Source organism: Leucopleurus acutus, assembly GCF_964270905.1.
Source record: "Leucopleurus acutus genome assembly, chromosome: 21".
Taxonomy (NCBI): domain Eukaryota; kingdom Metazoa; phylum Chordata; class Mammalia; order Artiodactyla; family Delphinidae; genus Leucopleurus; species Leucopleurus acutus.
This window is the reverse complement of record NC_139163.1, coordinates 22427610-22455542: the sequence shown is the minus strand read 5'-3', so window position 1 is coordinate 22455542 and position 27933 is coordinate 22427610. Positions and strand designations below refer to the sequence as shown.

The 27933-nt window shown below is 35.4% G+C and overlaps 1 protein-coding gene across 2 annotated transcripts in view; it reads right to left on the bottom strand.

The window, feature by feature from the left end:
* TNKS (tankyrase) overlaps positions 1-27933 on the bottom strand; it is a 173550-nt gene that overhangs the window by 51965 nt on the left and 93652 nt on the right. For both annotated transcript variants that reach the window (XM_082863818.1, XM_082863819.1), the window contains exons 6-11: positions 14377-14471; positions 12831-12897; positions 12339-12525; positions 8015-8136; positions 6464-6555; positions 6293-6371 (exon numbers count right to left, since the gene is read on the bottom strand). In XM_082863818.1, coding sequence (XP_082719944.1) covers positions 6293-6371; positions 6464-6555; positions 8015-8136; positions 12339-12525; positions 12831-12897; positions 14377-14471 — 642 coding nt within the window. The remainder of the gene's footprint in view (positions 1-6292; positions 6372-6463; positions 6556-8014; positions 8137-12338; positions 12526-12830; positions 12898-14376; positions 14472-27933) is intronic.

Sequence of the window (27933 nt, the reverse complement as noted above, 5' to 3'; positions counted from 1 at the left end):
ATCCCATGGCTGTGCTAAACAAACTGAAGTCTTATTCATACGCTCCCTTTCTCATCCCTGAGACTTGGGAGAGATGGCAGCTGCAGATGGTATATTTTTAAGCCAAAGGCTTATAAAGTAGGGGCTGAAAAGACCATATTTGGGCCATAGAGAAGTAAAACAGAAAAATATAGTCTATAAAAAGAAGAATGAAGCAGATGAACAAAGACTAGCAGACAAAAGAAAGCCACACAATCTCAGAAAGAGAAAGAGAGACAGACACAGAGAGAGAATGGCAGCCAAGGTAACAGTTTCGAAACTTGTTGTTCCAGCCTTTTGCGAATCTCAGCTAGAATTCCTGCAGATTATTTCTTTGGGATTAACCACATGGTTATCTCATAGAAGTAATAAGCAGGCATGTATATAAATAAGTATAAAACAGATTTCTACTTATGTCTAATCTAGATTCAGTCAATCTAACTGAACAGTAACTAAAGTGTCTCTGAGACACTGGCCCCTTTGGACTTTATTTTGATATGATCAAACTTCAGATATTATTTGAACTATAAAAGCTACTTTGGATCTATATCTTTAAAAGCACTTTAACACCTTTGGCCTAATAGAATCTGCTTATCAATCCACCTCTAGAAGAGCATTAATAAAATCCTTAAAATAAGCTAACACATTTCTCCAAAGTGAGCAAAGGTCTTGATCACTCTCAATATGAGAAATAAGCCCATTTAATGCCAATGACTATTGACACAATTTCTTCTTACATACATTATAAATAAATCTGTCAAATTAAGACATACGAACATCAAAAAAAAGTTTTCATGTTTCACACATTTAACAGATGCTCACTAATGACAAAATAGCAGTGCTTTCATGTATGAAAAAAGCACTTCTGAATTAAACCTTTTGTATCTGCTGTATTAATAATACCGTATGCAATTGGGGCTTAGGTTGTACTTAATAATGATAGCAAACAAGGCAGTAGCAACAGAATGCAGAATGCCAGGGTACATTAACAATAATAAAGAAAAAAGGATAAAATCTTCATGTCTTTCCCATTTAGGCCTTACAGTAATCTTGCGAAGCAGGGGTTGGTAGAGATAATTATTAATTTTTTAAGATACAGAAGTTTACTCCTATAAAAGTGGATTTCTCAAATAAGTTGGTTAATAACCCCATTTTCTTATAACCATCCTTTCCTTAAGAGTCATTTGTTTTCTGTCCTTTTGCTAAATATTGCCTGCTTGCCTCCCTGGACCCACATCCACCCTCCACCCTGCTCTGTGTCCTGGGAAAATCACGTGTATGGATCACATCAATGGGCTCTTGTGGTCTTTAACTTTTTGCTGTATTTGGCTAGTGGGAAGTAATGACAAGGGGACTGGTGGGAAGGAGAAGAGTGAGGAGTATGGATTAGACATAGCCTTTATCAAAGGCTACAGATGCTGTCAGGTGGCCTGCTCTATATAGCTCCCCTGTTCCTTGCCCCTTCAGGCCCAGGATGATGATAGCTCCCACTTGCTGCTGGTACTACCTCATCCTTTGTTGATTTCCTAAACCTTGCCCACACCTTTGTATATAACTCCTTTATTAAACTTTCCTCAAATTACCCACTCTGAGTGTGCTATTTATTGCCAAGACCCTAACTAATACAATTTTCTACCTCTGTATCTTTGGAACACCTCCTTCAAAAGCTACCAAGGCCCTTATGTGAAAATTGCCAAGTTAAATGGATCGTCTACCTTGGTTTCTCTCTGCAGCACTAATCACCTGTTCCTTCTTCACACTTCGTTGCACTCAATAGACACCATGATAAGCCTTTCAGTTCCTCTTCCCACTACTGTTCCACAAACATGAGTAATCCTCAAAGGTTATTCCTTGACTCTCAACTCATCTCTCCATATTCTCTTCCAGGAACCTTCCTCATTCCCACAATGTATGATCACTATGTCAATGGCTTCCCAATAGATCTTTCTAATCCTAAGCTCTCTTTCATACTCTAGTGCTGTATTTCCAACCACTAGTTTTATTTAATGTCCCTCTATCATATTAACTCCAAGTACAAAATCATTACCAAGACATAGGACACCAGTATTTCTTTCTAGCTTTCTTACTTCCTTAATTGTACCACCATTTTCTAAGTCTATTCCAGCACCCAATTAGTCTTTCCAAATGGCTTTCGTCTTTCTCTTCCTTTTTCATTACTGATGCCACTAAATTGGTTCAGGATTAGCTTCAAGTTTGGTAACTGCTTTAACTTCCAAACTATTTCCCACAGTATCCAGCTCACAATCTTTATCATTTTACAACTCAGTGTTGAGCTAGTGGATCAAAACAAATGATAAAGGGATTATATACATCTCTTAAATAAAATGTAGATAATTAAAGGAAATATATAGTATATAAGTTTGAAAAGACAAATATAGAAAAAAATACAATGCTCATACTTACTAGCAATCAAAGTATTGTTTGTGTGCCAGGTACTATACAACATACATATATATATATAAGCTCATTCAATTTTTACCAAAAAAACACCCTTGTAGGGGAGGTATTAATACCCACATATCACCAATGAGTCAACTGAGGTTCAGAGAAATTAAGTTCACGGTCATAAAACTAGAAAGTGGAAGATTCTAAACTGAAAACTGTATCTGTCTATGTTACATACACAATATGCTTAACTTGCAGAGTGAACCTGTACTTTGTATTTATTACCAAGTTTTACACAAAAGAATGCTTTGGCTTATATAAATATTACTAAGTTCTATTTGTCTAAGTAAGACAAGTTAGTTAATGGTATTAGATCTCCCTACCAAATTCTCTGCCTTTTCTGATTTAGTAGTCTTAGCTTGAGAACTAGGTTCATCATGAGGAGGGGAAGACAGCAGAATGGTAGAAGCAGCCTAAGAGGGCTGAATCCTAATTTGGGAGTGGGGCTACTTGTTCAGAAGGTGCTTTTAGAATCAAATGGAAACAATGAGTCATTCAAACATCAAATTGGAACCACAAGTTGCCCAGAAAGAACACTAGGCAAGCAAACATTAGGGCCCAACAGTAGATAAAGACCCAACAGGTCTTTATCGTGAGCTTTTACTAATGCATTAGTCACCAGATAAACTAGCCCTGAGGGATAGCAGTTTGCCTTGGGACCAGGAAATGAGTGAAGGGGAGGATGGAAATTTGTATCTATTGCTTCCTAACCCTGATTAAATATGACTTTTTTTCCCATTTAAAGTGCCTAGTCGCAGGAATTCTCAATTTTGTTGAACTGCAGTGGAAGGACTAGGGATATACTAGTCTAAAAGGCATTCTACATCACTAGCAGGGTGGTTAAAATTATACATGACCCACTGATAAATTGTGACGTCATTGATGAGAATGTACTGTGAACATGAAGGGCAGAAAAAAGATTTAGAACCACAGACCTAGAGTAATGCTGACTAGGATAGGTTATATAAAATAATGTTATTTCTCACTGAACCTTCAGGAAATAAAATGACTCGTGGGAGACAACAAAGAGATACTTTCCCAAAATGAAGGGCATTATTAATGGTTATTCAAGAACATTATAAATGCCATAAGGTATTTTTAAAAATAGGTAAATGATAAACATACCATGCTCTTAAGTGTAGCAGAAAGCCTACTTAGCTTATTATTTTGTTTGACAGAACAACAAGACATTATTTATGTAACAGTGCAGTAGTTGTACCCTGAAAATAGGTAATAAATCTGTAGAACTCTGTTCCTTTCATTCCAGCTCATCCTGTTTAATTAAAAACATCAACCGTCCTTTTAAAGCAAGGATCATGCACCTTAGGAATAAAAAAATGTTTTAAGAGCCGTCTCAATATACATTTATGTACATTTGTAAATTATAACCAAGCAGGGCTAAACTAATACATAATAAATATATATAAAATTTATACAAAAAAATTACAAAGGATGGGAAAGAGGTGAAACAATTAAAAATTAAAAAAAATTTTAAATTATTAGTCGTACAAAATATCATTTGGCTCAATTAAAAGAAACTTAAAAAAATCTTATAAAAATTATGTTGTAGATTTGAGGGTCTGATTCTAAGTTCATTTTCAATAGTTGGTCCCATTGGCTAGATTAGCTAAAAAGATTTCACATAGATATGTAGTGCCACTGGAAAAACTGCGTTGTTAGCAAAGCCTTCTAAATCACAATGTTTATTTTTTAATGTAATTTACTAATTATGTTAAGGTTTTAACTGAATTCTGCTAGTAAAATTGCATTTTTCTTGATTCTTGCAAACTTATTATGAGGTGTTGCATTAAAATATTTTTAATAGGTTCAAAAACTACCTGAACACAAATTTTAAAACAAAACAAAAACTTTAAAACAGGTTAGAAAATCCTGTTGCCCAGTTTTAAAATTATGTAGATATGACAGATGGGTGATAAATACACATCATTTTTGGGCAACAAAATCACAAAACAGTGGATATTTTCTAAAAATCTATTTTCAAAATGTCCTCTTCATTTGTTAAAGTTCCTTTTAAAGAGCAGTTACTTTCTCATTCACTCTAAAATATGTAACTTTCACCTTTAAGGTTCTGATTATGTTTCTCTTTAAAAAAAAAAGTACCTACATACAAGTAATAGTCATTTGTCACCATAGAACTATCAGCAAAATTTGAACTTCCTTATTTTCATTAAAAAAAAAAAAAAGGCACAACAACTAAGTACGTCAACCCAAAAATCCTGATTCATAAAATAGCCAGATAAACTTTTTATGCTATAAGATTGTCAGGGTCATTCCCTCTGATTTTCAACAACGATATTTATCAAGATTCTACCATTTAGGATAATATCCATAAATCTACTCATGTAAAGTGCAATGTGTCACAAAGTGCTGAAAGTGAGCAGACGAGTGAGTGTGCCACAGTCAATCCCCCCACACACAACTCGTGTTCTTCCTCACGAAACACCTTGGGCTCTGACATGACTTAGACAGGCTGACACATGGACATAATGAGAGTGCCAGCATCAATCTGTGTATGAAATATTAGTACAGTAAGTCCCCTACATATAAACCTTCAAGTTGCGAACTTTCAAAGATGCGAACGTGTGTTCCCATGTCCAATCATGTAAGTTAGTTCACATGTCTGGCATACATTTTTACATGAATGCATCCTCTACAAGTGGTTCTGCTTTTGTATACTTTACAGTACTGTATAGAGTACAGTGGTACAGTATCATTATTTCAAGCCCAGGATGTCTGGAAGCAAGCATAAAAAGCAGTGGTGATGTAGCTGGTACTGCTAAGAAGCGCCAGCTGTTGTACTGCACTACTGTACTTTTCAAGGTACTGTACTGTAAGATTAAAAATGTTTTATTTTTTATGTTTGTTTTTTATGTGTTACTTGTGTGAAAAGGATTATAAACCTATTATAGTACAGCACTATACAGCCGATTGTGTTAGTTGGGTACCTAGGCTAACTTTGTTGGACTTAAGAACAAATTAGACTTATGAACATGCTCTCGGAACAGAACTTGTTTGTATGTAGGGGACTTACTGTAGATCTTAACTTTTTCATTTATAAATAAATTACTATTTTAATAAATCAAAATTCTAATATTTTTTTCCTACACCCAATGGCTCATCTTGTATGTTCCATAGAGTGTCTGCACCCTACTTTGGGGACTCCTGCTTTAAAGTATTCACTCTTGAGGATTTAAAAATCTGCAAGTTCAAGTACCTCCGAAAAACAACCAGTTTGCTTCCCTTCAAGCAAATTTTCCTCAAGCAATTTATGGAGTCATGGAGTTACAGATAATGTCACTCAGACAATGCCAATAAAAATGGTTATTAAAATTTTATTTCTTTATATTAAGGTTATTTGAGAAAATTATTATCATTACCAGTTTGAAGGAACAAATGTTCTTTAAAATAGGTAGCAATATTTTACCTATCATTTACATAAATTACTTTCTGATAAACCGTAATTGATGTTGACTACCAAAATACATCAATTCCAATATTAAGGTGAAACAATATAAAGTTGAAATGTATTTCAAATGATAAGACCATAGCCACCTTTATTGCTTTATAGAAGAATGATAGTAAAGTACAATATAAAACACAGGTAATTATCTCTATTAGTAACAAGATTTAAATCAGCTTTAAAGGAGAATATATGAATTCAAATACATGCTAACAGTCCTTTATAAGATTAATTTCTTCGGGAGAATCAGAGAGAATAGGAATAGTCTTAAGTGCAGCTAGCTACTCAATGCCAGGGTTGGCACCTTATCTCAGCCATGAGCCTTACCTTTGCTCCATGTTTATGTAGAACTTCCATGACATCATTGTGGGCCCTTTCTGCTGCAACGTGCAGGGGCGTCATGAAACTATGGAGAGGAGGAAAGGAAAAGGTAATCTCCTAACTTGTACCACACTTTCCCTTTAAGAACTGAGCAACTCCTTCTGCAACTGCACTTACTCTTTATTTTTTTCATTAACATTTGCTCCTTTTCTAAGTAACAATTCTGTCACTTGTTTGCGTTTGGGATGCAGGGAGGCCACAGCACAGTGCTGTAAAGTAAAGAAAACCAAGTTAATAAAATAAACTTCTATGTAAAAATAGATTTCTGAATTGAATAGCACCTGCTGACTATTTAAAACACTGTTATCTCAAAACATATATTTTAACATTATGGAGATGATCAAAATTCCTCCTAAATACACTGGGAGTATAAAACATAAGCCTTTAAACCAACGTGAAATTATGCTCTCAGTTGAGCAGTAAGAGACTTTATTTCTTTCCCTTCAGCCAATAAGTAATTATTCAGTATATATTTACTTGAAGGTATCAGAATACTGCCTCTCCAAAGCTACAGAAATCTATAACTGAATTACTCAATCCTTCAGTAGGCTGTCAGCCACATAAATCAATATTTCTCAAGCTCTTTCCCAGAGGTACTCCTAGCACTACAGGAGAATAAGTCCATATGCCCAGGGACAGGTAAGAAGGTAACAGACTTGAAGGAGCTTAGAGGGAGAAGTATTCTCAGAAATTTTATGTCTTACCCTCTATTTATACAACTTTTATATTCAACTTCATTTTATATTCATGTTTGTATTAAAACTGAAAAAGTAAGAAAACTACATACTAATGAACAGAATGAATACTCTAAAAAAGCAGGTCAGGTTCATTCTGTGGCTTTGAGTGTCTCCTGGCAGAAATGCTGTGTAGCTTGAATGTATCTAAACCCCAGCATGAGAGCCATATTCTGAGTATATATACAGTTGGCCTATTTTGGTTTGGTAACTCTTATAATGTTTTTAGCAGGTACTGCCTAGAGTTTGACCCTTTTGTGCCAGATATAAAGAATGTTAACTGAAGCATATTTAGAGGTCTGTGATAGAAGCAACACTTATGCTTAAATTCTGAATTCAAGTATAATCCAACCAGCCCTATACCTTAAACTTAATGTGGTCAATGACAAGGAAAATAGAACAATCTTTCTCAAAGTACATTAGAAGAAAAAACATGAATAGTTTTAAAAATTTGTACAGTCTGGAACAAAAAAATTCCTAACCATACCATTTTTCTATAATGAATGTAACAATTCTTTGACTACAATTGCTCAAAATGATGATGCAAGTATCTTTGAAAATAATTTAATCGTTGATAGAAAGCAAATACAGTATTTATCTAGCAACCACAAGAAAAAGAAGATTCTATAGAGAAAAATCACATCTTGTATTTCATGAGAGCACTGGCCACAAAAGTACATTTGTTATAATATGGTTGGGTAAAGACAAAAGTAAAAATAATTTTCAGATTAAGGTTGAGCAAATGTCTATTCTCTCATACATGAAAGCAATTATCTCCCTAACCAAATTTAAAAATCAATGCAACCAATTTTAAAATGCAAATTCCTGGCACTTCAGATACTAAAGTTACCTTAATGTTTCTGAAATGAAAATCGTATTTTGCATTTACACGACTATTACAGACCCAAGGAATGGATTAACAATAGGATCTTACCAGTGCAGTTTCATGAGACTGTGGTTGTTTGAAATTAATGATTTCCAAAGCAAGTGTTTTTTTAACTTTCGCTAGGTCTGCTTCTCTGGCTGCTTGTAGTAAAGAATGACCTTTAAATTCATCTGTTAATGAAATAATGGTTGACATATAAATATTTAAAATCTATAAAAATCATTAGCATGATTATAAATAAAGTAGATAAATTATTAATTTTACACATTCGTCTATTTTAGCAACAGCAACAAATGACAATATGATGATAAAGGTGCAAAGGATGAGGGTGTAGGTCAATGAAAAATTTTGAAATAAGACTATTTTTTACTCAGAGTTCATAAAGATACTCACTCCAGCAAAGTTTTAAAACAAGCAACCTAAATGTTCACTAAATAGAAACCAGTTAAATAATTTGTGAATACTTATACACTGGAATACTTTATAACTCTTAAACAAAAAGATAGATCTATGTATATACTGACGTGAAAGTATATATTATTAAATGAAAATTCAAGTAGCAAATGAGGAGGACAGGCTGACCCTTTTTTTGGTACTGTTACTACTTCTACTGCCACCATAACTAAATATAACTAATGATATAAAAAAGACATTTAGAGAAATATTCACCAAAATGTTAATAGTGATTATGTCTTGACACAGAGAAGGGAAGAACTGAATTATGTGGGAAGTGCCAGAGTCTGAAAATTTTTCAAAGAACAGTTAATGTTTATTTATTATTTGTATAAGCAAGTAAGAGATTTTTAAAAAGGCATTTCTAAATTAATTGCATAAGTAAGAATCCACCACTCTTACTCATTAAAAGCAAATCATCTTATTTTCTATTTTACAAGGTTGGATTGTATTTTGATATGACTACTTATTAACAAAAAGCTGAACATTGTTCTAAAAAGATATAATGATATGTGACCTAACATGTTACATTAATTCCAGGCCTGCCTTTGCATCTGCCTGGTACTGAATTCTTTTTTTTTTTTTTTTTTAAAGTAAGATTTTTTTTCTAGGTATTTGCCCATTTCATATAAATATTTGATATTATCAGGCATAAAGTATTGACAGTATCTCTCAGGTTTTTTTAACTTTTTATTTTATATTGGAGTATAGCTGATTAACAATGTTGTGATAGCTTCAGGTGCACAGCAAAGCTGAGTCACTTGGCTGAATCCTTTCTCTTTTCGTTTCTCCCTTTCCTTTGAGGGTCCCATGTCAATTTCTGCTCTTCAAAAGACAGGAAGAGGGACTTCCCTGGTGGTCCAGTGGTTAAGAATCCACCTTCCAATGCAGAGGATGTGGGTTCGATCCCTGGTTGGGGAACTAAGATCCCACATGCTGCGGGGCAACTAAGCCCGCACACCACAACTACAGAGCCCACATGCTCTGGCGCCCACGTGCCACAACTGGAGAGAAGCCCGCATGCTGCAACAAAGAGCCCACCCACCGCAGTGAAAGATCCCGCATGCCGCAACTAAGACCCGATGCAGCCTAAATAAATAAATTAATTAATCAATTAATTAAAAGGAAGGCAATTTTAAATAGAGAGACACACGGAGACACACGTGTGCACATACTCGTGTCTTATTAACTATTACTCGTCACTCAAGGTCTCAATTCAGATACTTGGATAAGCCTTCCTGTTGTTCCCCATTAGGATTCCTTCTTATGAAGTCCTTCGTGCTTGCCTTTAGCTGTATATCACAGGACTTATCACACTGTCTTATCTGCTATGGTAGTCCCATCACCTAGCACAGTGCTTGGCATATAGTAGGTAGCCAATAAATATTTATTGCATGAATGCTGAATATTTATAAAATAAGTCATGGCAGGTTTGGGGAAAAATCATCTTTATATAACCTCTTGTTTAGTGGTACTTTATCACTGCTAAATTCTTCAAAGTACAGGCCTATGAAACTTCAGAAATCCCAATTACCCTGAAAACTTAATATTTATAAAATGCCTTAAAATCTCTCTTTCTAAATGCATTTGGAAACAAGAATAAAAGCTACTTTTAGTATTTTCAGCTCCAGTGTGTGCAGAACCCACACTATTGTGTTCAACTGGCTTCATGAAAACAACAAATAAAAAAGTAAACAAGAAAGAGCAAAAAAAATGTGTGTAATGAAAATGCTGTAACCATGCGTATGATCAAAATATTGTTTTTGTTTCCTGTATAATTTTCTTAAAAAGAATTCTGTCATTGTGGTTGCCTAGTATAAAGCAGTGAGCATGAGGATGAAAACTGGTTAGAAAAGTTCCAACTCTGTTACATCCTTTCCTTCAGATAATTCCTTGGTAGAATCTTATTTAGTAAAATAAAGGAGATACTGAGAAGGTCGCAAAGTACTCTAATCAGGGAACTTCTTCCTTTACAAAACTATACAAATTTAGGTTAAATCTTAATGTTTACAGTGGAATCAGGTAGACCAGTGAAATACAACATAAAAACCCATAACAGTACTCATAATTTACAAAATGACTCAAAGGAAAAAAGAAGTCAAATTGGTGACATGGGGATAACGCTGAGCCCAGGGTATAAAACTAAAAGAAAGAAATTAGAAAAAGATGTAAAAAATAAATTTTGAGTTAAGTTAAATTCAATTCAATGAACCTGCTGGGCACACAGCATGCACAAGGCACTGTGTGCTAAGTTGGGGGTAGGCAGATACAGACCCAAGCACAATTACCATCAAAACATTTTATTAGGTAACAAGGCATTGTATAGGTGCTAAGAAGACAGAATAATAAAACCAAAGGTCTTTCTAAGAATTTAAACTTCACTGGGGAGACAGAACAACACATAGAGAAATGCACTATATAATGCAAGATAACATATGGCAAGAGTCATATGAGTGGGAGAGAGAATAAATGCACTTCTACAAGGATTCACTGCTAAGACATCTGCCCAGTTATAATCTGGTTTGTGCTGGCCTGTAATCTAGTAGATGTCATCTGTTCCGGTACCAAAATAAGTTTAAATTTCCATTTAAACAATATCAAAACTGCAAGGAACTCTTCCTGTTTTAACATAAACTAATTTACAATCTGTTTAAACTTAAATGATGTTTTCATTCTGACTATGCCTTTTTCTTAAATTATCATTTAAAGGTCTTCTCAGGTGTTTAAATCTAGTTATCTGATTCTTAGAATCCTAGATGTAAGAGAATATCAACCATGGGACAAATTAAAAATTACGTAGGTAACGCCTACTTTAATTTAAACCTGTAATGCCTACGTATAGAATTAAATATATCTCAGTATTCGATATGACAACTAAATGTAATGTGGTATCCTGAATGGGATCCTGGAACAGAAAAAGGACTTACAGTAAAAAAATAAGGAAATCTGAATAGAGTACAGCCTTTAATTAATAATGTATCAGTATTGGTTCATTATTTTGACAAATGTACCATATTAATATGTTTACAGGGGAAACTGCATATAGGGTATAAAAGAACTCTCTGTACTATTTTTGTTAAGTTTTATGTAAATCTAAAACTATTCTAAAAGTTTATTTAAAAACATGCATATGTAAACATAGGTAATATGTATCAGTACCTGAGAAGATTACTTCCACCAAATCATAAAAATTATCTTATTTAAATTTGGGCAAGTGATTGCACTTGGGCTATAACACACATAAATAAAAACATGAATGTGCAACTTGCAGGGCTTGGGAAATAGTGAGTATTCCATAATGTTAGATATCATCTATTACTACCAATAGCACAAGAATATAACCTCTGTGAGCTTAGAGATTTTTTTCTGGTTTGTACATTGCTATATTTCAAGTTCCCGGAACATAGTAGGTATTCAATAGATGGTTATTGATAGACTCATCATCCTCTTTTATCTTTAAAAAAAAAGGAGCCTTACTTAACACATGAATTAGAATTAGGTTTCAATAAACACAAAATAAACATAGTATATGTATGTGAGGTTCCTGTAGAATTCAAAAAGAAAAGTAATGATAAGAAAAGAGGATAATAAACTAGTGAACATGTAAGAATAGAAGTCTATTATCTAAGTTAGACAAAACAACAGCCCTAATAACAAAAATAAGATATTCTAGGGACTTCCCTGGTGGAACAGTAGTTAAGATGCCACACTCCCAATGCAGGGGGCCTGGGTTCAATCCCTGGTCAGGGAACTAGATCCCATACGCATGCCACAACTAAAGAGCCCACATGCTGCAACTAAGGAACTGGTGAGCTGGAACTAAGATCTGACGCAACCAAATAAATTAATTAATATTAAAAAAAAGAAAGATATTACAATTTACAACAAGCGATGTTGACTTTAGGATATAAATACATACAAGTCAATCTTTCCCGGAGCTCAGGCGTTGGAGCCATATCCACGGCACTTTTGCCATGGCAGTTGACTAAAGTGGGATCGGCACCATGACTAAGTAACAAAGAGCAGACCTCTACACGATTCTTGGAAGCAGCCTCATGGAGTGGGGTAAACTGCCAGAGATCCATAGCATTAACACAAGCTCCATGCTGAATTGAGAAAAAAAAAAAGTTATAGGTCACTAATCATTTCACTGGATCAAAAAAAAACTCGCTTATTTGACTGTAAATTTCAGTTATAACTCTGAAATGTCAACAATTGTTTTAATTTCTTTAATTTCAGCTTTAAAAAAATAGTTTAAAATAAGCTGAATAATTAAAAAATTTTAAGGCAATGGTGAACCTTAAAAAAAACAATTTTATTATCTTAAAAATCTTGGCAAAAAACCCCCATGAAAGCTCATGATGAGTTAAAAAAAAAGCAAATAATATTCAATATTTTTAATTTCTCTTACCTTTAGTAGCAGTTCTGTGACTTCGTAATGCCCATATGAACATGCATTATGGAGAGGAACAAGTCCACTAAATGGAAAAAGGCCAATTAAAATACTGACATTTCAAAGAACTTAGAGTCATTTATCCAAGAAGTGCTAAGAAACAAAATCTAATAAATCCTAGTACAATTACGTTTAAAATATTTTGAAGTATTAAATAAGAGAATACAAAGCATAACTAATGCTCAACCTTTTGTATTTATCTTGTTTTATGTATGTCATTAAATATAATGATAAAAGCACCAATTAGAAAAGCATTTTGGTAAAAGGAAGAAGTGCATGTACTAATTGAAAATCGCATGCTTTATATAGTAAGTGTATATAGAAAATACATGTTAACTGATAGTGAATTGAAATATTCCTACCATTTTATTTCACTTTCATGGTAATTTCCAGCATAAGAATTCAATATCCAAACTATTACAATTTGCATATCCGAGTTATCATTCTGCATGAGTCAAAGACCCTCTTTTTTGTGGTGTACTTATCTTGAGGACTCACCTATTGTACACCATCTGCTTTCAGACATGCACAAAGGAAAAGAGATTTACAAGAGCATCAGGCATTTGTGCCCCTATACTATGGGAACACCATTCACATGTGGCACAGAACCTGGCGCAGGCAAGAGAGAAAGAGCACCAAAAAGAGCAGATTTTAAATGATGGACTCCTTTTCTGAGAACTGTCTCAAGTACTGAGCTCTTTCTTCTCGTCTATGTTTCCTGACATGGAGAGGGGCAAAGTGAACAAAAGCCTGCTCCAGGGCTTCTTTTCTTTATGCTGCTCATCAGTGTAATATGAACACTACTTCATCTGGGCAGTCAGGTCAATTATCTTTTAGATATTAAAGTGGCATAATGAGAAATGTTAGCTCATCACATAGGGTAGCAGACCCAATTCACATGTCCCTGGAGGTTAGCTAGGAAAGTGGTACAAAGGTTTCCAAAATGCACCTATTCATAAAATAAATGACATACTGCTTTCTTGGTTCCCAGATACCTCTCTCCCATATCAACCTTCATAAGGACCTTTTAGGTTTTCTCAGTTTAGATGGCCAAGATTTCATCAGGATAAAATCAGAATATTGTATACTTACGTATACTTATGATTTTAGTTTATTAGTAAGAGATGGTCCTTTCATACCTGATAAATAGGATAGTTATGTTACTGGATTATCAGAATTTTTTATTTATCTATCTTTCTAAAGTGTAACTTAAGAGTTGAAAAATAGTAATTGCAATTGAGAGAAACAAATTTTAACTTCAAATAATAGAATACAGTAAAATTAAACTAATTTAGGAAATTGTTATGAGAAGAATCCTTAATTAGTAGGACCATGAAAATGAAGTCAAATCACTGTGAACATTCTTAAAATGCTACACAAGCTGTAAGGCAATGGGATATAAGACTTTGTCTAGTGCTCCAAAACTTTAGTGTATCAGATGTTGAAAACAAAGAGTAAATATCCATGAATGAAACCATTACAGGAAATACGCTGATACACGTACCCTTTGTCTTTTGCATGCACGTCAGCACCATGCTGGAGAAGAAGCTGAACGATCCGAACTCGGTTGTAGCCCGCTGCTAGATGTAAAGGAGTTGACTAGATAGAAAAGAGAAAGAAAAATGTATCCCCCTCTTCAGGTAAATAATTGTTGCTTTGGCATCTAATCTGTATTTATTTATTTAAAGACAATGAGTGTTAACATACACAGAAAATACTGAGGTGAAGTGCCAAAAATTCCTATTTCCTAACTGGATGAGAGACAATTCACTCATCTCAGGAGTAAATTCTAACTTCTAACTTCAGTGCCATTCACCTACTTCTCCTACTGGTTTTCCAAGGCCTTCAGTTATCAAGCCCTACCCTACCTATTCCACATTATTTCTTAATTTCTTTCCATCATGGACCATTCCTACTGTTGTGGGAAGACATGTCAGGGCTCATATTGCTCATAATTGGAAATATTCTTCTTTATGTTACTTGCATCCTGTCCACCTTTCAAATTCTAACTTTTCAATCCCAATTCTATCATAAAGAGCTAGCTGTCAAAATTTCTCTTTAATAGGAAAAGCTGAAAATCATCTCTGAAGAATATTTGAAGAAATTCTAGTGGAAACAAAAAAGACAATGGACCGTATTCATTCCATCAGGTTGCTAGCAATGGGTCAGAATTAATTTCCTATCTTGGATACGATGAAATATGCCAAGATAGTATATAATTCTTCTATTTTATGTACTGCATATGCAGTATAAATACAGGAGGAAAATAAAGTTTCTTCCCAACTAATTTCTGCCACATTTTAATTTGAACCAAGTTATTAAAAGGTGCTCTGCTCACATATAATATGATAATTAAAATAATCAAACGTGTTCTCACCTTTTAAAAAAAATCAGAAATAACATTACTTTAATTAAAAGTTTCTCTGCAACCATAGCAATTTTCCCACCTCTGCTCATTTATTTAAAGTTTCAGTACTGGAATGGCTTTTCACACAGGGTCTAATATACTTGAATGTACTACCATGTCTCATGTCTTCTATTTTGGGCCTTGAAATTTAATAAGATTTTCAATTTATTTTCTTCACATGGTTTGATAAAATAGAATTACTTAATACTGTGCTATCTATTACTGCTTTCAAGGCACTCCATACATTTTATATGTTCTGACAGTCTCTAAGTTTAGGAACTATTTTTGAGCAATACACAGCTAATAATGAGATCAGGTAGTTTGGAAAAGAGTCCTGAATAGGAAGTCAGGAAACATGATCACAGTCCTGGACTTGTGGAACTCTGAAAGTTATATTACCGACATAGCTCAGCTTCCTCACATGTAAAATGGAGATAAAACCACCCATCCTAGCTATTTCAAAAGTGCATGAAAAGTTTTCTCCCACATATACCCACATACCTTTAAAATGTAAAATGCCATATAAAAACAGATGACTAAAATTTCTGAATCATCAAACAAGCAGCCCATCCAAGTTTCTGCCTTCAGACACCTGTCAAATGTTACTGTAAATGATACCTCTAGGGACTACCAAATTATTTTCAGGGCTTATTTTCCCCATCCTTTAACATTTTAAAGATGTTGTTTCACAATCTTCTGGCTTGCATTGTTTCAGACTAGAAATCTGCCTACATGCTATCCTTACTCCTATGTACATGTGATTTTTGTTCTGGATACATTCATAATTTCTCTTTATCACAGACTTTAAGAAATTTGACTTGTGCTTTACCTTGGTACAGTTTTTTTTTTTTTTTTCCTTCTTTTTTTGGTGTATGTGTGTGCTTGGGGCTGGCTGAGCTTCTTCGATCTATTATTTACAGTTTTCATCAAATTTGGAAAACTTTCAGCTATTATTTCTTCAAATATTTTTTCTGCCCGCTCTCTTACCATTCTCTCTTTTGGGGACTCCAATTGTACAGATGTTAGGTTGTTTTCAAAACTTGTGTTTAAGCTTTGTAAGCAGGACCAGAGCAGGCTTTGTTCTAGGACTAATTTTCCCCTTCTACTGAAGCATTACCCTTTTGAGTACTCTATGATAGCTAATGAATTATGAGGTTTGTCCCTTCTGGCTGGTGGCAACAGAAATGATTAAAGTCTCTGTGAGGTGCTAGGATTGTTACCTCTAATCCTTTTGGGTGGTTCCTTTATCAGCCTCAGGTAGTTTCCTCATATCTGTATCAATCAGTACTCAGCTGAAGATAGTAAGGGGATCCTTTGCAGCTCTCTGGAGCTCTCTTCTCTGTGCAGCTCTCCCTTCCCTGGTCCTCCACCTTGCTAACTCTTGCCACCTTGGTCTCCTCAATCTTCTAATTCCATCTTCTCAAGTCAGGGAAACCACTGGGTGCCTCCTGGATTTTCCCTCCCTGCACCAAGGCCTGGAAATTCTTTCTAGGCAGCAACCTGGAGCAATCACAGAACTCACCTTATTTGATTCCTATCACTCAAGGATCACTACTATGTACTGCCTGATGTTCAACTTCTGAAAACCAGTTTCATATATTTTATCCAGTTTTTTTTTTTTTAATTGTTTCAGGAAGGAAGGTAAATCTAGTTCCTGTCACTCCTTCTTGGCCCACTTTCAGGGCTGAATTTGACTTTAAACTGCAGTTGGGAAGCTTCCTCAAGAGATAGTAACTGCTTTGGATGAATGGTCAATGTGTCAGTAAGCTCTCAAAGGACATAGCTGACATTTAATATTATAATGAAAAGGTGACAATTTCATTGCTGATGCACAAAAAGATATTCTTTTTTCATATTAAGTATCTCTTACAAAATTTTATTTGTATATAGTTGGGTCAATAATAGTATTTATTTCTTATTCTTGAAAATAAACTAAGTCCCTAAATGAATGAATACATATACACACACACTAATTGTTCATATAGAAGGCCAAATCAAAAAATTATATCTAGTTTCTGGATTTTAAAAAATCATTATGAGACTAAAAATTATCTATAATGCTTTGAAAATGGTAATATAATTTTTAATCTGTATAATTTTAAAACTTATATAACTCAAATAAACTAGAAGGCTCTGTAATTGAAATAGTAGAAAGTGACAGAAGGCCTGAAAAAGAGCAGTTGTTAAAAAATGAAGTTGAGGAGTGAGTGTCAAAAACTACTAGGAAGGAGAATTGCTAGAATCTGATAATTGATAATAAGTAGTAAGGGATATAGCAGCTTCCAGTTTGGAAATGTCAGTGATAGAGGAAGGAAAAGAAGGAAGAAGGGAGGGAGGGAGAGAGGGAAGAAGAGAAGGGAAGGGAAGGGAAGGAAAGGGAACCCAAAGGGAGAGAATGTGAGGTTTGGGTTTATTGAGTTTGAGTGCCTATACGATACCCTAGTGGTAATGGGACTAAGAATGGAGTTTTGGAAAGATCACTCTGGTTACTCAGTAGAGAATAAACTGGAGAGGGAGGGCAAATCTGACGACAGGAAGACCTGAATAGAAGCCTGCAGGACTAATCTAGGAGGGAGATAATGACAGTGTTAGCAGTTAGCAAAATGGTAGCAGCATCTAAGTAGAGGTAGTTGAGCTATGGGAGTGGATGAACTCACAGGGAGAGTGAGTACAGAACAAGCAGGATGAAACTTTCTGAGGAGTCATTCCAATGTGGTTGCTAACTGTGCAAACTAAATAGTATCATTGGAAGGCACATAAAAATCTGTGAAATGCCTGCAATAAATTTGAGGAAATGGTATAAAGCAAAAAGAAAAAGTACAAATTGAGAACAAACAATGATTTGAACAAGCTTATACTACTAAGAGTCCAGGAGTTTTTCCTCTAGAAAAAAATTTATCACTAAACATTATATACTAAATGCTATCTTCTGATGCAAAGCAATTAAAATCATGTGATCTAGTGAATGGTTACCACATAGTGCCAACTTTATACCTCAACTACCAAATGGCATAGCAACGATAAGAGTAATTTTCTAAATGCTAGGATAATTAACAGAGTGTAATTTTGGTTTGGAAAAAAAAGGAAAGCAGGCCCATTTGTAAAATGCTCACACATGTTACTTGATAATTTTGTGTTGGCTGTAAACTAGCAAACACAAGAATCAAACATTTAAGGCATCACTGTGCACAAGACAGCAGTCACTGTCAGTTTACACATCTCATATTTATTCTTAAAACAGATTTTTTGTTGGGAATACTTTAAAAGTCAAACATGTAGAGCGATAAAAAGAATAAAATAGGAGGTTTCCCTGGTGGCGCAGTGGTTGAGAATCTGCCTGCTACTGCAGGGGACACGGGTTCAAGCCCTGGTCTGGGAAGATCCCACATGCCGTGGAGCAACCAGGCCCATGAACCACAACTACTGAGCCTGCACGTCTGGAGCCTGTGCTCCGCAACAAGAGAGGCTGCGATAGTGAGAGGCCAGCACACCGCAATGAAGAGTGGCCCCCGCTTGCCACAGCTAGAGAAAGCCCTCGCACAGAAACGAAGACCCAACACAGCAAAAATAAATAAATAAACTCCTACCCACAACATCTTCTTTAAAAAAAAAAAAAAAAGAATAAAATAAAAAACATGTAGGGTGATAAAGTATGAAACAACTGCAAATATAAAAACTCTATCAAAAACCCATCTTAATATTATTCTGCTGTAAGAGAAATGTTATTACTAATATTTTCATATTGTAAAATGTTTACAGAAAAAAGAATCCTTACTTAAATAAATCTCATAATTCAAAGTTTTCTTCTTGGAATCAGGCCATAGGAAACAATAAACTTATATATATACATTTATCTTTGCTTTTTATGATATAGATTTGCAGCATACAATAATGCATTAACTTATCCTACACATACATGCATAGTTAAAATAGGAACAACTGACAACCTCTTATAAAACTGTGGATGCAACTTTAACAGAAGTGCAGGCACCACAATATAAGGAAGTGAGTAGAGGCTTTTAAGCCTTGGGTTTGCATTCCTCCTCTGCAAAATTTACAAGGTATGTGGCTTTGGACTAATTTCTTAATGTCTCTGAGCCTTGGTTTCTAATATCTGTAAAATGAGAATTATAATTCCTACCATATAAGGCTATTTCATGCATTATAGATAACTATATAAAGCACCTAATACAGTATCACATAGAAAAAGCTCAACAAATGGTGGTTATTACTTATTATCACCTTATTAAGTATCTTAGAAGTTATTTCTTAACGGTCATTTATCAGTCCTCATCTTACTTTACCTATCAGCATCATCTGACATAGCTGAGCACTTCTTCCTTCTTGAAATGTTTTCCCCTTGGAAACCTAGGACACCTAGGTACCCACACTTCTTTTCTGGTTGCTCCTGACTTTCTTGACATTGGAGAACTCCAGGACTGTGTCCTTAGACCTCTTTTCCTCATTATCTACACTCACTCTTTTGGTGATCTCATGCAGTCTTGGGGCTCTAAACAACATTTATATGCTGACAACTCCTCAATTCTATCTCCAGTTCAGTCTTCTTTGCTGAACTCCAAACTCTCATAATCTAACGTCCTACTTGACATCACCTTACAGATATACAGGAGACACTGCATGCTTATCATGTCCAAAACTGAGCTCTTAGTATTCCCTCCAAAAGCTACTCTGCAGAATTTCCTACTGCTGTTAATGGCAACTCCATCCTTTTAGTTACTCAGGTCAAAAACTTTGATAGTCTTTCTTGATTGTCATCTTTCTCTCACACACTATGCTCACTGCATCAGACTATTTCTGTTGGCTTTATCTCCAAAGTCTCTCCAGAATCCCATCACTTCTCACCACATCTACTGTCACTATCCTGGTCTAAGCACCATCCTCTCTCAGCTGATTGGTTGTAACAGCCTCCTTGCTTCCAGCATAATTCTCTGAGAGCCTACGAAACAGAGCAGCAGAGTGATCCTGTTAAAATGTTAGATGTTCCGGTCCTCAGCTCAAAATCTTCCAATGGCTCTTCATCTCACTCTAAGTAAAGCTGAAGTCTTTATAATGATCTAGAAGGCCACAGACAATCTCTCATTACTACCTCCAACTTTCTGACCTCATCGTTCACTCTGGTTCACTCCAAACAGCTCAACTGCCACAATTATTAATTTGCTAAAAAAACTAAAGGCCTACAAATAACAAAATATTTTCCCACTTAAATTTAATTTCACACATGACTCCTTAACAAATCCGAACAATGGAAGACAAAGTATTCCTAAGGATTAAATATCAAAGCAAGAAAATCCTATAGATACACAATGCAGCCATCACCTTTGGAAGACCTATATTTTATTATGTGCCTAGAATATCAAAATTTAATTTCCAAATATTTTTTTCCTACTGAGCAAAGAAATCATGAAAACTACGTCTCAAGATTTAAATGTATTATTACATATTCAATCCTAAGGGAATTTTAGCATTTAACACAAAACACACATGGCTATCTCACAAATGACTGCTGGGTACTGGGTAACAGTTTGTTAGTACTGAGAAAGCTTTTGAAGTTAACACAGAGACAGAATATCCCAATCTTTACAGCACTTCTCATCTAAGAAACATAAAATATTATAAAAATTCTTAATTTCTTAAGACTATTATTATTGTTCTATTTTTATAAAGTACAGGCATACCTCAGAAATGTTGTGGGTTTTGTTCCTGACCACTGCAATAAAGTGAATATCGCAATAAAGTGAGTCACAAATTTTTTGGTTTCCCAGTGCACACAAAAGTTATATTTACACTATGCTGTATAGTCTGTTAAGTGTGTAATAGTGTTATGTCTAAAAAAATGTACATATCTTAGTTAAAAAATACATTATCAAAATGCTAACCATCATCTGAGCCTTCAGCAAGTCGTAGTAGTAACATCAAAGACCACTGATCACAGATCACCGTAACAAATAGAATAATGAAAAAGTTTGAAATATTGTGAGAATCACCAAAATGTGACACAGAAACATGAAGTGAGCAAATGCTGCTGGAAAAATGGCGCCAATAAACTTGCTCAACGCAGAGTTGCCACAAATCTTCCATCTGTAAAAACAGTGTCTGAGAAGGACACTAAAGCGAAGCGTAAAACGAGGTCTGCCTGTACAAAATTTGGGGCAATCCTTAAACAAGATTTTAAAATGAGATTCCAAAATACCAGTACTCCAGATAAATATCTCCTTTCCTCTTATTCTGTCTTTGGACACTACTTTTGCAACAAAAAGTGGTCACTAAAAAGATTGCCAAAGACAGTCTTAAAACTATTTGCCACAATCTTTTACTGTAACACTTGTCATGAAATCATATAGTTAAATACCTATGTGTCTGTCTCCTCTAATCCACTGTGAGCTCATTGAGAATGAACAGCATATCTTAATTTTACGTTAGAAGGCTTAACACAGTGCCTCATACTAGTAAAAAAAGAAATGGAAGTTATGGTTAGCTTTTGATTTACGTTAATAAAAGAGAACAGGGGATATGAATAATCCAGCTTGGTGAATTTGATTTTGAATTTGTGTGAAAGATTTACACCACATTTCAACACAGGCCTGTGTGATGTTTGAAGCGTTCCCTAGGAAAGAACAAAACCACAACTGAGAAGCCAGGATGTAAGTCATCAGAGAGCTGCCTGCATGATCCAACTGCATCATGTGTAGTGTACTGAGGTTTTCTTTAAGATTTCCACTTTGACCTAGATCAAATCCTCCTGAATTTTTCAGATTAGGGTAACCAATTCATCCTGGTTTGCCTGAGACATTCTTAGTCTCAGGAAAGCCACGCATCCCAGGAAAACTGGGATGGTTGATCACCCTACTCTAGCTAGGCTTAATGTGAATGAGTTTCTTGGTTTCCGGAGCTGTCCCAAGTCAGAAAGTAGCGTGTGTGTCTGTGTGTGTGTGCCCACCTGCAAGGGCACACATGCATTCAGAATAAGGCAAGACTTACTACTTTACCAAATCAGGAGAAGAATCATAAAACTTTATCATCTGCTCAGATCTTTCAGTGTTCACCTGAACATCCACGTACTCATCACCCAGATTCAACAATCACTTATTATTAAGACCTTGTTACACTGGCTTCTGTTATCTCTTTTATTTTCCCCACTGAAGTATTCTGGAGCAAATTCAAGACACTACATACTTCTGTAGGTGCCTCTAAAAATTATGGGCAATTTCTTAAAAAACCCCAATATTATTGCATCTAATAAAATAGTGGTAAATCTTTGGTATCATCTAATGCCCATGTCAGTATTCAAATTTCCTGTCTGTCTCAAAAACTTTTAAAAGTTCATTTGCCGGATGTCAGGAAGAATACATTTGGTTATTGGGCCGTTATGTTTCCCCAAATCTACGACAGTCTTTGTCCCTCCTTTCTTTCTTTTTCTACAATACTGACAACTCTCCTTCTGCAATTTGCTTTTCTTCTCTTAAAATATTAGCACATAGAGGTCTATCTTATTCTCTGGATAGTATTTCCATCGTGTAGCTGCATCGTAATTATTTAACCATCACCTTATAAATGGACATTTACAAATGTTCCAGCTCTGCTCTGGTTATCTTAACAAAACACATCTCATTCAAACCTATCATTTGGTTAAGATAGATCAGTGTTCCCCTTCTACAAATAAAATACTGTATCAGCCTTTAATACAAAACTCCCAGGAAGATATAATAACTGCATAATCAGAGCTTATTAAATTTCTTTTAGGCACAGAGACATGATTAATCAGCTTGCGAGGTACAGCTAAGAAGTTCTTTGAGACAGTGTTACTTAAATCAGAATCAAGCCAAATTAAAAGCTAGAGAATCAATACGGGCATGAGTCCATGGAAATAAATATATCTCATCACTGATGCCTGTCTTTTGAAGAGGTATTTTAAGTAGTACCATAATAAAGATTAGACAGTCTCCTTGAAGTTTCTCAACTCTTGGGCTATTCTAATAATAATTTAAAAGAGAAACTATCTGGAGAATGAAAATTGATGAACCAAAGTAGAAATAAAATTTTAAAAAGATACTTTATTCACACCTTCCCCCCAAACTATATCTCCTTTAACTTGTCTCTTCTACAGAATACACTTTACTAGATCCTCTAATAATAATGACTTCTTTCCCATTATGCGTCTTTTTTTCTGGTCCTGGGATTCTTGGTCAACAGTTCTCTAAAGCACAGTGCCTAGAGCTAAATACACCTAATAATAGATACGGTCCCATCACAGCAGATTAAATCAGGACTAGTTTCATAAATAGACATATTACTCCTACAACCTAACAGTGTTTAACGTATTAATGTTTTGAAGTCACTATCTCTGTAATGGGAGGGAGTTGGGTAACAATAGTACTGGCTTCCTCACAGTGTTATTTTCTGGCTAAAATGAAATAAAACATATAAAAACATTTTGAAAATACCAAGTATTTTATTGAAATAACAGCTAAAAATCTACTGTGTACTTTCTATGTATTAACTTGTTTACTTTACACAACTACTACCAGAACTAGAAACTATTATTATCTCCATATAACAAATGAGGAAACTGAGAAACAGAGGGGTTAATACAGCAAGTTAATAGCACAGTCAGAGATCATATGCAGGTAAGTCTGACTTCAGAACTCTCATTCTGCCTTCCTTCCTTTCCTTTGGCTGGGCACTCAGGTTCTAGATAGTATGTTCAGAAATGGATCAGTATGGCTGAGAGGCAGGAAGAATTACTCTTGGTAGGCAGGGATTACTTTGGTAGTTCTGACTCAACTCAGAACTCAGATCAAACCCTATCAATACTGAGAGTGTGACCATACTGTTGGATGAATGCCCCAGAAAGGTAGGACTTTTTTTTTTTTTAATTTGAAGTATAGTTGATTTACATTGTTGTGTTAATTTCAGGCATACAGCAAGGTGATTCACATATATATCCTTTTTCAGATTCTTTTCCATTATAGGTTATTACAAGATATTGAATATAGTTCCCTGTGCTATACAGTAGGTCCTTGTTGTTTATCTATTTTATATATAGTACTTTTAATCCCAAATTCCTAATTTATACCTCCCCTGCCTCTTCACTTTGGTAACCATGAGTTTGTTTTCTATGTCTGTAAGTCTATTTCTGTTTTGTAATTAAGTTCATTTTAGATTCCACATATAATTTGTATCATATGATATTTGTCTTTCTCTGTCTTACTTCACTCTAGGTCCATCCATGTTGCTGCAAATAGCATTATTTCATCCATTTTTATGGCTGAGTAATATTCCACTGTATGTATGTATCTTCTTTATCCATTCATCTATCTGTTGATGGTCATTTAGGTTGCTTCCATGTCCTGGCTATTGTAAATAGTGCTGCTATGAACATTGGGGTGTATGTATCTTTTCGACTTAAAGTTTTCATCTTTTCTGGATATATGCCCAGGTGTGGGAATACTGGATCATATGTTAACTCTATTTTTAGTTTTTTAAGAAACCATACTGTTCTCCATAGTGGCTGCACCAACTTACATTTTCACCAACAGTGTAGGAGGGTTCCCTAGAAACGTAGGACTTCTTAACAAAAGAAGTTATTTAAAATAATAAGCATGAGGACTTCCATGGTAGCGCAGTGGTTAAGAATCTGCCTGCCAATGCAGGGGACACAGGTTCAAGCCCTGGTCCGGTAAGATTCCACATGCCGCGGAGCAACTAAGCCTGTGTGCCACAACTACTGAAGCCTGCGCGCCTAGAGCCCGTGCTCCGCAACAAAGAGAAGCCACCACAATGAGAAGCCCACGCATCGCAACGAAGAGTAGTCCCTGCTTGCCGCAACTAGAGGAAGCCCAGGAGCAGCAACAGAGACCCAACACAGCCAAAAAATAAAATAAAATAGGGCTTCCCTGGTGGCGCAGTGGTTGAGAGTCCGCCTGCCGATGCAGGGAACACGGATTCGTGTCCCGGTCCGGGAGGATCCCACATGCCACGGAGCGGCTGGGCCCGTGAGCCATGGCCGCTGAGCCTGTGTGTCCGGAGCCTGTGCTCCGCAACGGGAGAGGCCACAACAGTGAGAGGCCCGCATACCGCAAATAATAATAATAATAATAATAATAATAATAATAAGCATCAGGGGACATGGAGGAATAACAGAATATTGAAACTGGAGAAGAAAATTTACCTGCTTCTTTCCTAGTGCTGGATTTTTCTATGTATCTCTAACAGTCATTTGGTCTTTTCTTGAACTAAATCCCTCCAATTGATTCAACTGCTTCTTCCAGAATAATTTCTTGACTACCTTCCTGGTCACCCTCTGACTGGTCAATATCCCTCCTTAAATTGTGAAACCCTAAGTTTGGTGCTAAATCCAGATATGGTCTGGGTATGCATTCAAGCAGAGCCAGATGACAACCTGTCAGCATTAGAGTAAAGCTTCCAACATTGCACTGGGAGGTTGGACTAGTTGGCATTTAAGTCCTCTTCCAAATAAAGTTCTGTGAGGTAGAATAATGATTGATATTTTAGTCTCAAAGAGTATGCTTTTCCAAAGTAACATATGTAGTCATCTTTAGGAAGGAACCTAAGGCATTTGAAAATTTGTAGAATTTATGAAATATCTCATAAAACAAAATTTCTGTACTTCAATTGCCTTATATAGTAAAAGTTTATTTTTTAAAATGAGTCTATAAAGGACTATCCTTACTTTAAGTCTTATGTATGGGGAAGAGAAGGATAGGGGAAAGGAAATGAACAGAAAATAAAGAGCGGGTAATCCACAGGGTAATTTTGTGAGAGTAAAGCTCTGAATGCCAACTTAATTAAAATTTAACTCAACATTATCATTGTGGAAACTCCAAGGGGATTCTTCAACAGCCAGAAATTTGTGTTTCTCTTTTTCAGCCTCAGAATCAGCTGAAGAATTGAAATGTATGCATGAAAATGAGTTTCTAGTGTCCTCTCATAGGGTTTATATGGGACAGAAAAAAGAATGCTTAGCACTTTCAGAAGGTGCAACATTAATTTTGCATTGCTTAATGAGAAACAGCTGGCAGACTTTATGGACATCAAATTTCTTGGTCTGACAGTAACCTGATGTCTTATACTTTTCAAAAGAAAAGTTTTCACAGTACTCAAACCTCACATGAATTCCTTTTTATAATTAATATTTACAATCTTAGGTTTTCAAATCTAAACATCAAAGATTCTAACTAACGTTCAACAGATAGATGACTTATTCTGGAAGTACAAGGAAACAAGTCCACCAATTGTCATTTAAAGATTATTTATGGGGAAATCATTCCACCTTAGATCCTTGGACAGTCATTTTAACTGTATAAACTAGAGAATGAGAAATTCTGTTATCTGATTTTAGTGTGCTTCAGAGCTCTAGGGCTTGGGAGACATGCTGTTACCTCAAAGTTCCTTCAGTGATCGAGTCCTGACATTTCTGAGTTTGCACATGTGAATTCAGCAGCCAAAGGCGGCCAGGAGTAGAGGTCTCTAGCTCTATTCCCTGCGGAAGCCTCCTTACCCAATTCTAATGGGTACTGAACCCTCTCAGACACTAGGAGATTACTTTAGGGGAATTTTTATGGTATTCAGAGTAGGGTATTACCATGTTACTACTGAAAAATTAAAGCATCTTTACAAAAGGAAAATCAACATATGAAGTATTTTATATTTAGTCTATTTCCAAATTTACTAATTTGACTACCCAATATGTATTTCAAATAATTATGCATGGTATTTATAGTGTTTTTAAAGTTTTACTATTGATGCCATTCTTAGCAGAGAAAGACATTTTCTTATTAGTCACTGAAAATAGCCTTCTTTTAAAAAGGATATTAAGATTCTTGATACTTTTAGAAATTTCCTTTTATAATTCTAAATTAATTAAGCAAGTGAGAGAATGGATGAATATGCTTCAGAGGTGGGGGAGGGGAGATTTCCTGAACAATTATTATACTTCTTTAAAAAAGAAAAAAAAAGTAGCATACAAAAATAACCAGGTGAGTGTGTCTGCCCTTCCAGTTTACATGTTGAAGACCTGACCCTCAACATGATGTGATTTGGAGACAGGGCCTTCAGGAGGTAATTAGGGCTAGATGAGGTCATGAGGGTAGAAGCCCTCATAATGGGATTAGTGCCCCTTACAAAGAAGAGAGAGCCAAGAGCTCTCTTTCTCTCTCAGCAAAAAGGCAGCCCTCCACAAGCCAGGAACCCAGTATGCTATGGCAGCCCGAGCTAACTGAGATACCAGGTAACTGGTACACAATGAATTAAGAAATTAATTGTTTATATTGTTTTCACATTATGGCCAAACAACTGTTTCTAATAATACCAATTCAAAGCTACAGATAATATCAGAGTTCTCAAATCCATAATGAACTCTCCACTTTTTGCTGCCTTTCCTTAGGCCAGAAGAGTTTCTGACATCAGACTTCTTTTTGTAACTAAGCAAGCCTTTTTCACATACTAAGGTTCACCCTTTACTAAAAGGATTTAAAAACTTTTTGCGGAATAATCTACTGTCAACTGACATTAACTAAACAGTTTAAGCCAGAGAGACCATAATCAAATCATAATCATTAGAGGCCTATTTTTTTTTTTTTTTTTGCGGTGCGCGGGCCTCTCACTGTTGTGGCC